Source organism: Pleurodeles waltl, chromosome 11, assembly GCF_031143425.1.
Source record: "Pleurodeles waltl isolate 20211129_DDA chromosome 11, aPleWal1.hap1.20221129, whole genome shotgun sequence".
NCBI classification, from domain to species: Eukaryota; Metazoa; Chordata; class Amphibia; order Caudata; family Salamandridae; genus Pleurodeles; species Pleurodeles waltl.
The window spans coordinates 204,938,207-204,952,576 of NC_090450.1; the positions used below are offsets into that span (position 1 = coordinate 204,938,207).

A 14,370-nucleotide genomic window follows, 5' to 3' on the forward strand; every position below is an offset into this window, starting at 1 on the left:
GCTATGACAGCTGCCTCCTCTTCTCTCTCTTCTTTCGTTTTTCTCTTCTTCTGCGCTTTCAGCTTATTTTCTATAGTTGTTTCTTTTCCTCTTTCTCTGTTCTCCCTGTTCACCGATTCTCTTCTTTAGGGTCTGTCTGGGCTCGCACTTCTCCCACGTCCGGCTTTATCTAGAGTATATTAGGTCTGGACTTGAACACTAAGACTGCCTTCCTTCTCTGGTCCTTTTCCCCCTTTTCCTGCCTCCTGGTTCAGATTGTGAGAACTTCTAGTATCTCAGTGTTTTGTACAGATTTCCCTAAACACCCTTCGCCTGTGTCCCCTTTAATTGTGCTTGTGCTGTCCCATAACCTCCTCCCTAAAGAAAACACAAGAAAATACAGTTCTTACCCTCCTCCCGTACTCCCTTCCCTCCCCCAGGTTAGGGTAGCCACCCACCTGAGGGGGCCATGCTTTTCCCCAACTGTGGCTGGAATTTGTGCTGGGCGCCTCCCACGCCGCTGGTGCTAGACTCTGGGTCTCTGTCAGGGTCTTCCGATCCACAGCTGTCTGTGGCGTTTTCTCCTCTCCCTTCGTTGACGTCTTCGTTTGTTCTGCACCTCCCTCGGCTCTCGCCCGTCTTTCCCCTTTCACCTGGTCCGGCCTCAGTTTTTAATCCAAAAACTGCGTGGAGCCGCTGTCTCTGTCCCTCAGATCCCAGATGCGAAAGGGGATTGGGTGGCCAGCACTGCACTTCCGGGTCGGGAGTCGCAGTGCCGATTTCGTTCTCTGAATATGGCGGGTCTGTTGGTTGTAGCAACGGGCCGTCACATGACCCCTTCCAATATTTCACATGCTCAGGTCTGTTCTAGCTTGTCATTATTGACATTTATGTACATATGCTTTGAAGCTTTGCAATTTAGTTGCTTTCATGTGTTTAATATTAGGCTTCTTTATCACTTCTGAACCGGCGTGGAGAGGGTGTTGTATAGCTGTTTTAGTGATAATACTGGGCACGTTATTTTTGTGCCTAGGCCTCCCTCTTGTGCTTTTTAGCCCAGATACATTTTATTCTGCTTCATTTATATTATTTTAGAATAGGCCACATTTGTGGTGGTGTTTTATTTTCTTTATCAAGTTGTTCTTTTGCCTAGGAAAGCATTACGTCTCTTAGCAAGATATTCTATCCACTTTGTGCTTTCCTCAAGGCTTCAGTAAGATAAGGTTGCAAGCACAGGTTGTACACTGACTCTCCAATGTTCACAGAAATTGGGGGGAGTGGGGGGGGGGGAGGGAAGAACCACATTTTCTTAGAACATCAGCTGTTTTATGATAAAACTGTTTCTCTGTGCCATGCATGTTAGAGGGAGATTCCAGCCAGGCGACCACAACAGCATGCTGATTGACTTCGTTTCAGCTGCATGCTGAGACCACCGGTTCCCTGGTCTACATGGGGATGGTGTGTCTATAGACAACAGGCTTCCTTGCTCAGGTATGAGGGATGATGTCGTCCCAGGGGGGAACCCTCAAAGGCAGATTAGGGCTTATTCTGGTGTGCTCTAACATAGCTAGGAATTGCATAATATGCATAGTGACAGAATGGTGGGACTTTTTTTTCTTCGTTTTTACACTTTCCTTGTCACCATTTGGCTTCTAGTAAGTTTCATTATTCTCATTACTGCATTTCATGCCATTTTATCTACGACACAGCTGCTTCAATAAATCTTATTGAACCATTTTCTGCCTCTATCTTTGCATGTGTGAGACTAATGTAACTGAGAAAAAAAAGATGAGACCTGATCCACCACGATTTCCCTGGCAAGTCATCTTGTCATGCGCCCGGTTGCCACAATTCATCCCTGCTCTTGGGCAGAGATGAGGTACTGCTAGACGGCAGGAAACGTTTAGGTCAACAGTTGTCACATGGTGTGGGATTGGACTCAGTTCCCCACAATTCAGGTGATGCTGCCACCCAAATCCAGCAGCCTCGTTAGGATAATGAGAGCCCACGCAACACTATTTGGTATTAATACTTTATCTCAACTTTTTCAGCAATCTACATTAATACCTTTCCCTAAACTAGCTGACATTTATAAACTACCCTTGTCCTGCTGCAAGCAATATGATATATTAACCAAGTTTCTTTATATAGGACTTTCAAGAATATTATGCACTTCCTGGTGAGTCTACAAATGCTCCTTTAAACATGTGAGGGAATCAGATGGCACAAAGACTTCCATTTTATATAAATCTCTTGTTACACTCATATCCCAGGGACAAGGCTAATACAGAGATGAAATGGACTTGGAAAATGCCTTTTCTGTTGAGTTATGGAACAATATTTGGGCATATGTTCATTTCACCTCCGCTCTGCAAGTAATGTTCAAACACTTTTTATTTTTATTTTTATTATTCAAGGTTGTCCTACCATCCTATATCATTTATAATGAAAGCCCTTCTTCGGGACATCTATTGGTAATGTCACAATCAAACTGGAACTTACCTGCATATTTTTTTTTAATACCTCATTGTTGAGAATGGATATGATCAGTAGCTGATGTAGTCTGGGTCCTCCTTTTGTCTTATGCCAAGATATTTTTAGGAGGTTGTCATGTGCCACACAATCATAAGACACCAGTTGCCACATTTACTAGTATGTTGATTGCAAATGCATTTCAAGATATTATCTCACATTGGAAGGATACAGGAAATATTTGTAGAAAAAACTCATGGAACAATTAGAAAAAACAAAGATTGGACACAAAGAAATTTACATCTACAATTAGCCATTAAAGGGCCTATACTTAAGCAATCATTGACAATGTGTTTGTATCTTTCATCTTGTCTACACCAGCTGCCTAATGTAAGCAGTATTCCATTATGCTTCCTACATTTATACCCTGTTGAAATATTAAAAAAAAAAAAAATCCGATCTTCATGTATATATAGGTAGTTGTATTTTTTAAAATTATATATATATATATATATATATATATATATACACATATATATACACATATGTATATCCTAATCTGCTTCTCAATTCTAATTGTATAGATATCCTACTGTAGTACTTAATTTGTTTCATAATTTTATTTGTTCATTTGTGTCTTTTGTATTTTCTTGCATTTTTCTACTAAATACATATATTGATTATTGGTCTATTTACGTCTTCTTTTTATTACGAAAATGAATAAAAATATTTACCTTAAAAAAATAATTTTTAATTTATCTTTCCAAAGGAAAGTGTTCAGAAATCTTGAAGATCCAAAATCAGCCTGAATCCACCATCCGTTTAGAGCACCAGAAAACAGTGGTACTATCTCTCCCCTTCTCAGGTACCCTCTTTATAACGCCTTAGGCCAGAAGAAAGTTTTTTACCTGCAGTAACAATCTTTCTGATGCAAACTATCTACTTGCTGATTCCTCAACTGTAGAGCAATCTCAAGCATCAGACTGGATCCAGAAAACTTCAAGGCTCTCCTGTCACCAGTCAGGGTCGCTGGATTCATTAGGACACCGTGAGTGGTGTCAGGTAACATCACCAAAGCCATAAAGTACCTGCCCTGGAGCTGCAACGTCAATTACCATCATTTTTCCAGGTCTTTGAGGTGAACGCATGGACTGATATCAAGAAAGTAGTGCAGTACCACAAAATAAACTGGGTTCTTATTAGCTTTCCCTAATACAGATCCATCAAATGGGAAGGCAAGCAGGTCAGTGAGGAATCTAGAGGTAGGTAGACTACCCACCAGAAAGATCTTTACCGCACGTAAGTAACTTTTTCTTCTGACTGATACATCTACCTGCAGATTCCTCACCTCTAGACCAGAATCTGAAGTAATACCCTGACCCTCGACAAGGAAATCCTGCAAAACAGATTTAGCAAAATGGCTGTTTTATGCACTTCGGAATCCAGTGTAGGAAGCCGGCTTTTTATGTATTGGGACATTGTAAGAGCACACCATGCAAAAAGACCAGCCAAGCCCTATGGGTTTACAGGGCTTACTTTAATTATCCAAATTGGTCTATTTATAGTAGTGCAGTTGAGCAGCCTAGGCTTATCAGAGGGGAGTGTTAGGCATTTGTTGCACACACACACACACACACACACAGTCACACAGTCAATAAATAGTACGCACACTCAAAAAGAAATCAGATCAATTTATGAAAATAATGTTTATATTAGTTTAGACACCTAGATCAGAGATAACTTTTGGAGTTATGGATTTTACAAGCATACAGAAAAATACACAAATATTCTTTTTTGAGGTATGAGCTATGAGCCAGGTAATATTATTCTATGTCACGAAAGACATTTATTGGAAACGTATACTTATAGTAGAAATTTGGGGGTGCCTTTTGGAACTTAAGGTGCTGAGAGGCCAAGGTCCAAAGATCAACCAGCACTTTTATTTTACTTGCCCTGGCGTGTCTGGATGCAGAGGTGCTGGACGGGTTAGTATGCTCGAACATTATACAGCAGAAAGCAATTGGGCACCTGAAAATAAAGGCTGCAAGTGGGGACAAGTCTGGCAGAAACTAAAAGGGGCTCTGCTCGTGAGGGACTTTAGAGCAAGGGGGCGCAGTTGGTTGTCAGAAACCCAGGCTGTGGGACTTGGGTACAGAGGTGTCTGGCCTGTTGGCCACTAGTGCTGGAGGCTCTCACAGTTCTTCTGACATGTAGAGGGGGAAGAAAACACAACAGGAAGGGCACTCTCCACACATGGGAGATGCTAGATTGTTGTTGAAGTGCTGAATAGTCCCCCAGAGTTGAAGAAGATGCATAGCGTTTGGACAAATTGGGTCTCTGCAATTGTCAAGGAAAGTAACAGCAGCAAGGCAGGTTTTTGTGCCAAGTTTGTTGCCGGTCCTCAGTTTTTGAGGTGTTGGCTCTTTGTCTTCTTCTGTCCTAGGTAGACAAATCTAACTCTCTGGTGTGTGTGTGTGTGTGTGTGTGTTGGGGGGGGAATTGTGGCAAAACCTGAACTTGGAGCCAATGGGCTACCGACCCCTGAGGTGACTACATCCCCTATATGACCACTTCCTGCAAGGAGTGGACATACTCCTGACCCAGCATTCCTAGTTTCACCAAAATCAAGATGTGAACCCTTTCTTTGCCCACGTCTTCTGAATATTTAATTTTCCACCTGCTCCCATACCAAATTGGCCTTAGGGCAGGGGGTGGCGTTCTCCAGGTCTGGGGGAAGCCTGGGTAGCATACCAAAGGCAGCAGAGGATCCAAAGATTCTGGCCTTGATATGCTAAATTCCCTAGCATTCCTACTGGAGAGGATGTGACTAGTAGGGATACAGGGGCACTTTTAAGGTGTCCTCTGGGTGCATGTCATAATAAATCTGATACTGGCATCAGCATGGACTTATTAAGGAGGTGTTTGATACCAAACACCAGTATTTTCAGTAAAGCCATCATGCAGCTGGTTAACTAGTAATGACCAGTGCCTAGTACAAGCCAAAATGGCTTCCTGATCACTTGTAATACCTAGCAATGGAACTAGATGTTACGGGGACACTCACATGTAATATAATGCACCCTGCCTTAGAGCTTGAAGACCTGCTCTAGGGGTGACTTACATATAGTACAAGAAATGTGAGTCCACATTGCACATGGGTGGTGCAATATTGTGTTTTTGGAATGATTTGCACCATTTCTTGCATCCTGCAGGGGGGTAGTCTACGTGCAGTTTGAGTGTGGGTTCCTTTGGATGGCATAATACATGTTGCAGGCACTGGGGACCCTCTTTAGTACCCATGCCATGGGTGCCAGGGGTACCATTTCCCAGGAACTTACAGGAGTGTTAAAGTCCTTGCCAATTGGGCATTTGTGTAGTTTTTAGGGAATATACACTGGCACTGAGGTCTGGTTATCAGGGAGCCAGTGCACCTCCAATAAAAACATCAGTAGAGGTGGGCAAAAAGTGGAGAGACCATATCAAAAAGTGGTACTTTCCTACATCCAGACAATGATTGGCAAAAGTGTTCTAAGATGTCAATGCTCTGCAGATCTCTGTGCTAGGAACACCTCTGGCTAGAGCAGAAGTAGTTGCTTTAGCCCTGGTGAAATAGGCTCTGATTCCTTCTTGACCAAAGTATAGCAGGCTTTGATGCAGAGGATGATCCAACTCGAAAGGGTTCAATTCTGCAGTGCTTAGTCTTTTTTTGTCCCACGGTACCTGATGGCAAGTTTGTCAGTCAGTGAGATGTCCTTGGTGTGGTCCAGATAGTATTGGACTGTCCACCTAGGCTCCAACTACTCTACCTCCTCAGTGGGATGTGGGTAAAAATTTAGAAGGGTGATCGACTGACCCATAAGTAAATGGGAGGGGTCACCACTTCTGGCAGGGAAGCAGCCCCGGTTTGCGACATCAATTTGTCCAGGCAAGAAAAAGGACAAGGGGGACAAGAACTAGGAGCCGGCATCTTGCTCACCCATCTCGCTGCAGTGAGAGCCACCATGAATGCAGTTTTCCGAGTCATCCATAAGAGACCACTATGCAGGGGCTCAAACTGAGTCCCCATAAAAATAAGTGAAAAACAAATTAAGGTTCCACTGGGACATAAAGGGGGTTGAGGGTACATGCTAGCCAATCCAGAAAAAATGCATAAGAATGCAGGATTTATAAGGATGTCTGACCTAGCAGACAGGAACGCTGACAGTGCAGCTAAATGCCCCTTGAGAGTGCCTACCACACAACCTCTCTGTGAAAGGGAAAGTGCGTATTGCAAGACCTGTGACAGCCTGGATTGCAAGGTGTTTACAATGTTGTCTGCACACCAAGCAACAAAAGCGCTCCATCTGCCAGAACAAGCAAGTTTGCTGGAGAGGAGACACACTGACAAGATGACATCTACCATCTGTGGTGGAAGCTGAAAGGAACACAAAACGTCCCTGCTCATTGTTCAGGCATGTGGGTGTATAGAAATTCCCCACGAATGAGAAAGAAGGCCCGGTCTGAATGGATGTCATTGCATGGGACATGAGGGGAAGCAAAGGAGGTCCAGAAACCACCCCATTCTTGACCAATCCGGGGGGATTAGAATGATTTGGGCCCAGTGTTTATGAATCTCCCTGAGAACTCAAGGAATCAAGACATGAGGGCAAGATGCGTACTGCAGCTGAAAGTTTCACCTCAACTGAAACATCTCCCAAGACTTCCCTCAATTGCTACTTTGGAGCACAGAGCTGCTGGCACTGAGGATTTTCTGAGGAACCAAATAATTCCACCTGAAGAGTGCCCCACTTAGCAAAGATGTCCTGGAGTATCTCTAGGGGAAGATGCCACTCTTGATCAGCAAGACAGCACTGGCTCAGGATGTCAGCTCTGACATTCAGAGACCCTGTAAGGTGATTGGTGGTGAGCTATACCCTAGGCGGTGTGCCAAAGACCACAGTCTCAGCATCTCAAGCCAAAGGAGGAGGGATCCTACTCCTCCTTGCTTGTTCACATACCACATTGCATTTGTGTTGCCCATCTAGATATGGATGGAACGACCCATAATGGAGAGGAAATAGGATTTGAGAGTAAGCTGAATCACCAGCAGTTTCAGCAGGTTGATGTGCAGAACCTACTCTGCTGGAGACCTGAGGCCTGTGATCTACAGGTTCTCCAGCTGAGCCCACCACTCTAGGGAGGAGGCATCCGTCACTGTATGAGAAGGTGGCAGTGGAGAAGATTGTGGTGGAGGAGGGATCAGCAGCATCCACTGTAGAGTCATGAACTGAAGTGCAGGGTCAAAACATTTGGTGAAGTAAAAGAAGCTCAGGATCTGAGAAGGCACGAAAAAGGTGTCAGGTGGGCCCCTGTTGTCCTTGGTGGCGTCACCTGTCAGGGGCTGACTGAGGTCAGAGTCATCTATGGGCAATCTTGTTAAGTTGAAGTTTCCAGATCCAGTCTGAAACCTTGGTAGGGGGGTGGAGGGGTGGGGAAAGAGGATGATTTACAGGTGAAGTAACTGCAGGTAGACGCATCCATCACAAAAGGAGTGTAAGGTGTGTGTTCTCCTTGTATAGGAGGCAGATCAAGTGGGGGAAGTGGAACTTTAATTGTCGGGCAGTCTCAGTCAAGGTTTGACTGCCGCTGATTCAGAGTGCTATGAGTACTATGGATAGCTCCTCATCCACCGCTGATGAATTCCACACCAGCATCAAAGTTCCAAGGACCAGAGTAGACCGTGGTGTCCGAGCCAAACGTACTCAGCGCCTTCGGCTGCAAAGTGTACCAGAGGAAATCAGTGAAGGATCCAAAGAGCCACACATGGAAGTACTAAACTCTGATCTGTTCTGGAGTGGCCAAGAGCCCTGGATATTAAAGTTGTGCCTGAACTAGTTGCGAGATCAGCTCCAATGTTGGAAGTCTCTGGGAGCGAGATCTAGAGCCATGGTGCCACCACCATGACTATTCAAGCAAATGAAGTGGCAAGATGGGGCACAGCCTCCCCTTCGATTTGGTATGCTGTTTCTTCATCTTATCCAGAGATTTAGATCTCAATGAAGATTGGCCTCTGAAACAGCTTTGGCGACTTCTGGAACAGGAAGGGGACTGAAACGTTGAAGTTGACTTAGACTGGTCTTGACGCAGAGTCTCTGTGTGCTTGGTGATGTTAAGCTTCGCTTTGCAGTCCTGGGTGGCTTTTCAGTTCATCGATGCAGTTTTTAGTGCTGTGACTCCAACCCAAGGACACCTGAAGGGGTTCTGTCACAGACATTTGTTTCTTGACAGTCCCTACAGGGTTTTAAATCTTTTCTTTTTTGGGGGGGGGGGGGGGCGGCGTAACAACATTTGAACACAAGTAATGAAATAAGTGTTTCGGAAAGACAAGATAGGAGCTCTGGATCTGCCTCTGGTGCCATGGAAAGAAAGGACATGAATATACTCTGCAAATCATTTCTGGAGCCGAACAACATCAGTGCCACCTAACAATGTGTACAGGGATTGCAGAAATGTTTCCAAATCTAGTCAGATGCCCGGGCAATATTGAAAAAGGTGAGGAATATGGGGCTAGAGGTCACTATCAAAAATTAATATTTTGGATGATTGCTTATATTTTCCTCTTGAATAAAAGGAAACTAATCATAAAACAAACTACACTATGACTACTAGCCATTATAGAGAAATTATTTTGGAATGAAAGTGAATCTGATTTTCACCAACAGTCATTAAGAGAAAGAAATGTTATTAAGTTCAGGGTTGTCTACAGTACAAGGTTTTAAGGAATCATAAAATTAAGACCAATACTTGGGAGGCTTCAGAGAAGAGCTTTACTGAGGCATTTAGGTGAAACAAAAAAGGGTAAAGAAATGACAAAAGCATCACAACACTGAATCTGCGAATAAGAGAAAGTACCTATCTGAAGTATGTGAAGTTATACATCATTTGTAGACAAACAAAACTGACAACTTGGATTTAGTAAAATCTTAAGTTCATCAATGATAATTTAAAATGGAAATTAATAATTTAAATAATTTGTAACTTACCATATTGTATGGGTTTTTGTCCAAATTCCAGCCCTTCCCAATGGATTACTTTCATCATCAGTGGACTCCCGCTCATCTTCTGTCTGTAAACTGAACTGCCGGACTGCCTGGTACACAGTCATATTATATGGTAATAAGTGATCACCAATGTAAAACTGCAACCTATGCCTCACATTCCCTGAATTCAAAAACTGAGCAGCCTAATGAGAAAAATCAAAATAGCACAGGTTACACAAATGATAATATAACAAGTCAATAACTAAGTGCAGAAACAAGGATGCATTATATGTTGGTCTGAGACAACAATCTAACTTTTTACTTGAATCTTGGAACTTGTCTCAATTCTCATGAGAAACTAACATGCACAGATGTACAAAGATAAAAAACAACTAGGTCCACCCTGTAGGAAAGTACCTTCTTTTTGGCACGGTTACAGCCACTCTTTCAAAAAGAACAGATGACGGGCGGAATGCTGAACAATTCAAACATTCACCTCCAAGTCACAAAGATATGGGTTCAATCCATCATTTTTATGCCCATCACGCCACCCCAGTCTGGATCCAGCCATAGGCAAATCAGTCTTGACCCTGTTCACACCAGGAACATTCCAGCCCGAACTGCCAGGCCATGTCCTCCCTGGACTGGAAACCAGCATCCTGGGACCGGTTTCAGGGTATCACCCTTCATCAGCAAGGCTAGCCTGAATCCACTGGTGCAGTGAGGACGGGACCCACATCTGGGCATACTCGTCCCCACTGAGGTGTTACATGGCTTGGGAGGGGTAGCCTCCCCAAGCCACAGGTATGCTTTGAGGGCACATTTGGTGCTCTCCTTGCATAAACCGGTTTGCACCAGTCCAGGGACCCCAAGTCCCTGCTCTGGTGCAAAACTGGACAAAGGAAAAGGGAGTGACCACACTCCTGTCCATCTCCACCACAGATGTGGTGCCCAGAGCTCGTCCAGGTGGCCACTTGATTCTACCATCTTGAATCCAAGGTGGGCAGAGCCCCCTGGGAGCATTTAAGTAGCCAGGTCAGACAGGTGACATCACATCCCCCCCCCCTTGTTAGATGGTAACCCTGCTAGGTGCTTCCTGGACTATCTAGGGTCTCCCTCTTGGGTGGGTCCTCAGATTCGATGTGCAAGATTCCAGCAGGACTCCTCCACAGCGCCGACTCTGCTCTGCAACATTGTTTCTCCAGTTCCTTCCAGCAACTGCAACATTTCCCCTGCTGTACATTCTCAGAGCAGTGAGTCTTCAGCCTACACAAGAAGCAAGAAGGAATCTTCCTTGGAGTGAAGGAGTCACTCCCCTGCATCTGCAGGCACTAACGGCAACAACGACTGGCTGCATGGATCTGCTCTCCTCGGAACTGCATGGATCCTGCATCACAAGTGGTGGTCTGGAATGGTCCCATTGGCCCTCTCTACCAGCTGTCCAACTTGGGAGACAGTAAGCCCTTGCTTCTCTTTACAGTACCCCTGTGCACCCCAACTCTTTCAGCTACCAGGGCTTGTATGCGCCTCCTCCCAGTGATCTTCAGGCTTTGTGTAGCCTCAGCACCTCTTCCTGCCAAACACAGTCTCCCTCTCTGCTGCTCCAGCAACGTGGGACTCCTCTTCAGGTGTGCTGAGTGAGCCTCACTGTGCCTGCCACCTGTGGATTGCATGTGGGGGCTGCCTCCTCTGATTGTTCGTGTTTCTCCTGCACCACTAACCACCTAGAACCAGACAACCAATGTGGGACACCATCTGCACCGCTCCAAGGACTCCTCTTCAACTCCTTGGCTCCACAGCTCGTCTTCTTCATCCCTCGTGGACCTGGTTCTTCATCCACAGACGGGTGGGTAGTAGCTCCTGCACCCACTGGACACTCCTTTGTGGACTGGACTCTGTCCCCTTCTTTTGCAGGTCCTCTTCTTCCAGAATCCATTGTTGTCTTTTTTCTAGATTGGTCCTGTTGTTCTTTAATCCTTTTTTTCTTAAGTCCTCCTGTTAGTCCTTACTTACCTCTGCTCTCCTGGTCGCTGGGGGTCACTGTGGTGCTCACCTCTTGGGGTTCCTAGTTTCTATAGCTCCCCTCTAACTCCACATCCTTTGGTGGGGGACTGTATCTAGCATTCCACTTTCTTAGTATATGGTATGGCCCACCCCTGGGGCCCTTGCTATTTTTTTTTACTAAGTATTGCCATTTTTTATATAATTAGTGTGTACTTACCTCCAGTTTTGAGGGGGGAGGGGATGCCTATAAGTACTCTAGTGTGCTACTACAATAAAGTACCTTTATTTTTCTAACACTGTGAGGTTCTTTCATGTGTGATAAGTTGATGTGTGGCTATAGTGGTATTTTAATAAGCTTTGCATGTCTCCTAGATAAGCCTTGGCTGCTCATACACAGCTACCTCTAGAGAGCTCTGGCTGCCTAGACCCTGCCTACATGTCACTAATAGGGGATCCCTGAACCTGGTATAAGGTGATAACACCATTGGTGCTCACCACACACCAGGCCAGCTTCCTACAGGAGGATGGCAGGGTTGATAAGAAATCTGCTGCTAGATAAGAGTCTCTACCCGATATCAAAGGTAAGTAACATGTTCATCTGAGACTTCAAGTCACAGAGTCCTTACCTTGGAATAGAAACCCAAGCTATACCTCCCTGGAGGTCGCTCTGCGAATTTGATTAGATCAAAAAGTCCTGCAGGATAGTACGGGGATAGTGCCCATCCCGACATACCTAAGTCCAGGCAGTAGTGCTTGGTGAACATGTGCAGTGAAGCTCAAGTTGGGGCCTGACAGATGCCCAGGACCAGAACTCCAAATGCTAACATGTAGTAGTAACATGCCTTTGCTTTTTTGGTATGAGGACCCAAGTTCTCTAGGAGTTGCTTCTAGGCCAAATCGTATGAGATCTTAATGTAAAGCACAATCCATCAGGAGATGGTTCGTTTCTGCAAGGCCTTCCCATTCTTTCCTCAACCATACCCTACTCAGAGCTGACTACCCACCTAAAACGGTTTTGTATGGTCAAAGACGAATTACAATGCTCTTTTTGGGTCCAACTAGTGGAGTTTCTCCTCTTCCTTTGAGGGATGAGGCAGAGTGTAAATGATAGGCATGATGATGGTCTGGACTACGTGGAACAAGGTGACTAATTTCAGCAGGACGGATGCTCTAGTCCGCGGGGCCAGTTTGGGTTAAAAGCAATGTACAGAGGCTGAGATGACAGCACATTCAGTTTGCTGACCCTCCGGGTAGATGGTATTGCCACCAGAAATGCTGTCTTGATGGTGTAGAGCCTAACAGGGCAGTTGTGGAGTGTCTCGAAGAGAGCACACATAAAAAAAAAAAAGTAAGAACTAAGTTTAGGTCCCACTGAATGCATAACAAATGGAACAGGTACTAAAAAACCTTTAGAAATCTATTCATAATAGGGGACCTGAAAAGGGAAGGCTGATCTGGCAGTCGCAGAAAAGCTGAGCTAGCAGACAAGTAACCTTTCAACGTGCCCAATACAGAGCACTGCTTCGCCAGGGTAAGACTAAACCAAGAACTTGTGAAAGTGGAATAGATAAAAGGAGCGACGTGTTTGTCTGCACACTATGCCACAAACTTGCTCCATGGCCACCATGCAACATCTTGGTGGAGGAATGCAAGCTGCTAAAATAACTTTACAGACTTCGGGCGCAAGGTCAAAAGCAGTCAACTGCTGCCGCTCAATCTCCAAACCTGAACGCGGAGCACTGACTGATTTGGGTGGACAACCCTCCCCTGCTGCTAGAACAGTAGATCCTCCTGAAGTGGGATCATGATCAGGGAGCCGACAGACATGGTCAACAGCGCGACACAAGGATGACTTGGGCCCAGTCGTTTTGATGTTCTTGAGAACTCTCGGGAGGAATTTTATTGGAGGAAGTTGTAAGGAGGCTCGAGCTCCACTCAAGACAAAAAGCGTCTCTCAGCGAGGGTCGCCTTGGAAATTCCAGCGCACAGAACAGATTATATTATGCGTTCTCAGCAGTGGGAAACAGATATAACCAAGGCTCCCTACACTGCTCAAAAAGACCTTGCACCACCTCCAGATGGAGACACCACTTGTGATCCATTAGGCATCTTTGGCTGAGTTTGTCTGCCCTGACATTGGAAACATGTCCAGAGATGCAGGGCCTCTTGGTAGAGGGTCCACAACCCCATCCTGCCCTGTCTGTTGCATTACTACATGGAGGTGGTGTTGTCTGTGAACACCTGTACGAGCCTTCCGTTGATGGAGGATATAAAGGCTTTTAATCCCAATTGTACTGCACAGAGCTCCAACAGGTTGATGAGGAGCCTGGATTCCACTAGAGGCCTCTGAACTCCACCTCTCACCGATGACTGCCCTATCCCAAAAGTGAGGAGTGTTACTACCGTCAGATCTAGTTGGGAAAAGGGAGAGGAGCTTCCCACTGACCCAACTGCGGTCAGTCACCACTGCAGATCTTTTGCAGGGTTCTCCAAAATCTGAACCATGCTGTAGTGGTTCCCCTAAAGCTACCCTCACTCGAACTTCAGGTCCCACTGCAGAGTCTGCATATGGCAACAGGCATGCGTCACAGAGAATTCCAGAGGCCTTAAGGCCCAGAAGCCTGTCAGTTTCAACAAACTCCAGGATAGAGGCTGAACATAGGTATCATAGTTTGAATTATCCTGGACCCGTTCAGGAGGATAAACTCAAAACTGCAGTGTATAGGACAGCTCAGATGAAAGGGAGCGTTGGAGAAGGGATCAGATGCGACTTTGGCCCGTTGATGGTGAACCACAGTGAGTGCAGGAGGTTCGCCGTAGTCTGGAGGTAGGTGACAAACACCTGGGGCAAGCCAGCCTTCAACAGCCAGTCATTTAGTCAGAGATTGACTGGCAT

General features: G+C 45.4%; 1 protein-coding gene across 13 annotated transcripts in view; it reads right to left on the minus strand.

The window, feature by feature from the left end:
- TRIP12 (thyroid hormone receptor interactor 12) overlaps positions 1–14,370 on the minus strand; it is a 1,145,873-nt gene that overhangs the window by 234,613 nt on the left and 896,890 nt on the right. For all 13 annotated transcript variants that reach the window (XM_069213427.1, XM_069213421.1, XM_069213434.1 and 10 more), the window contains one exon: positions 9,474–9,673. In XM_069213427.1, coding sequence (XP_069069528.1) covers positions 9,474–9,673 — 200 coding nt within the window. The remainder of the gene's footprint in view (positions 1–9,473; positions 9,674–14,370) is intronic.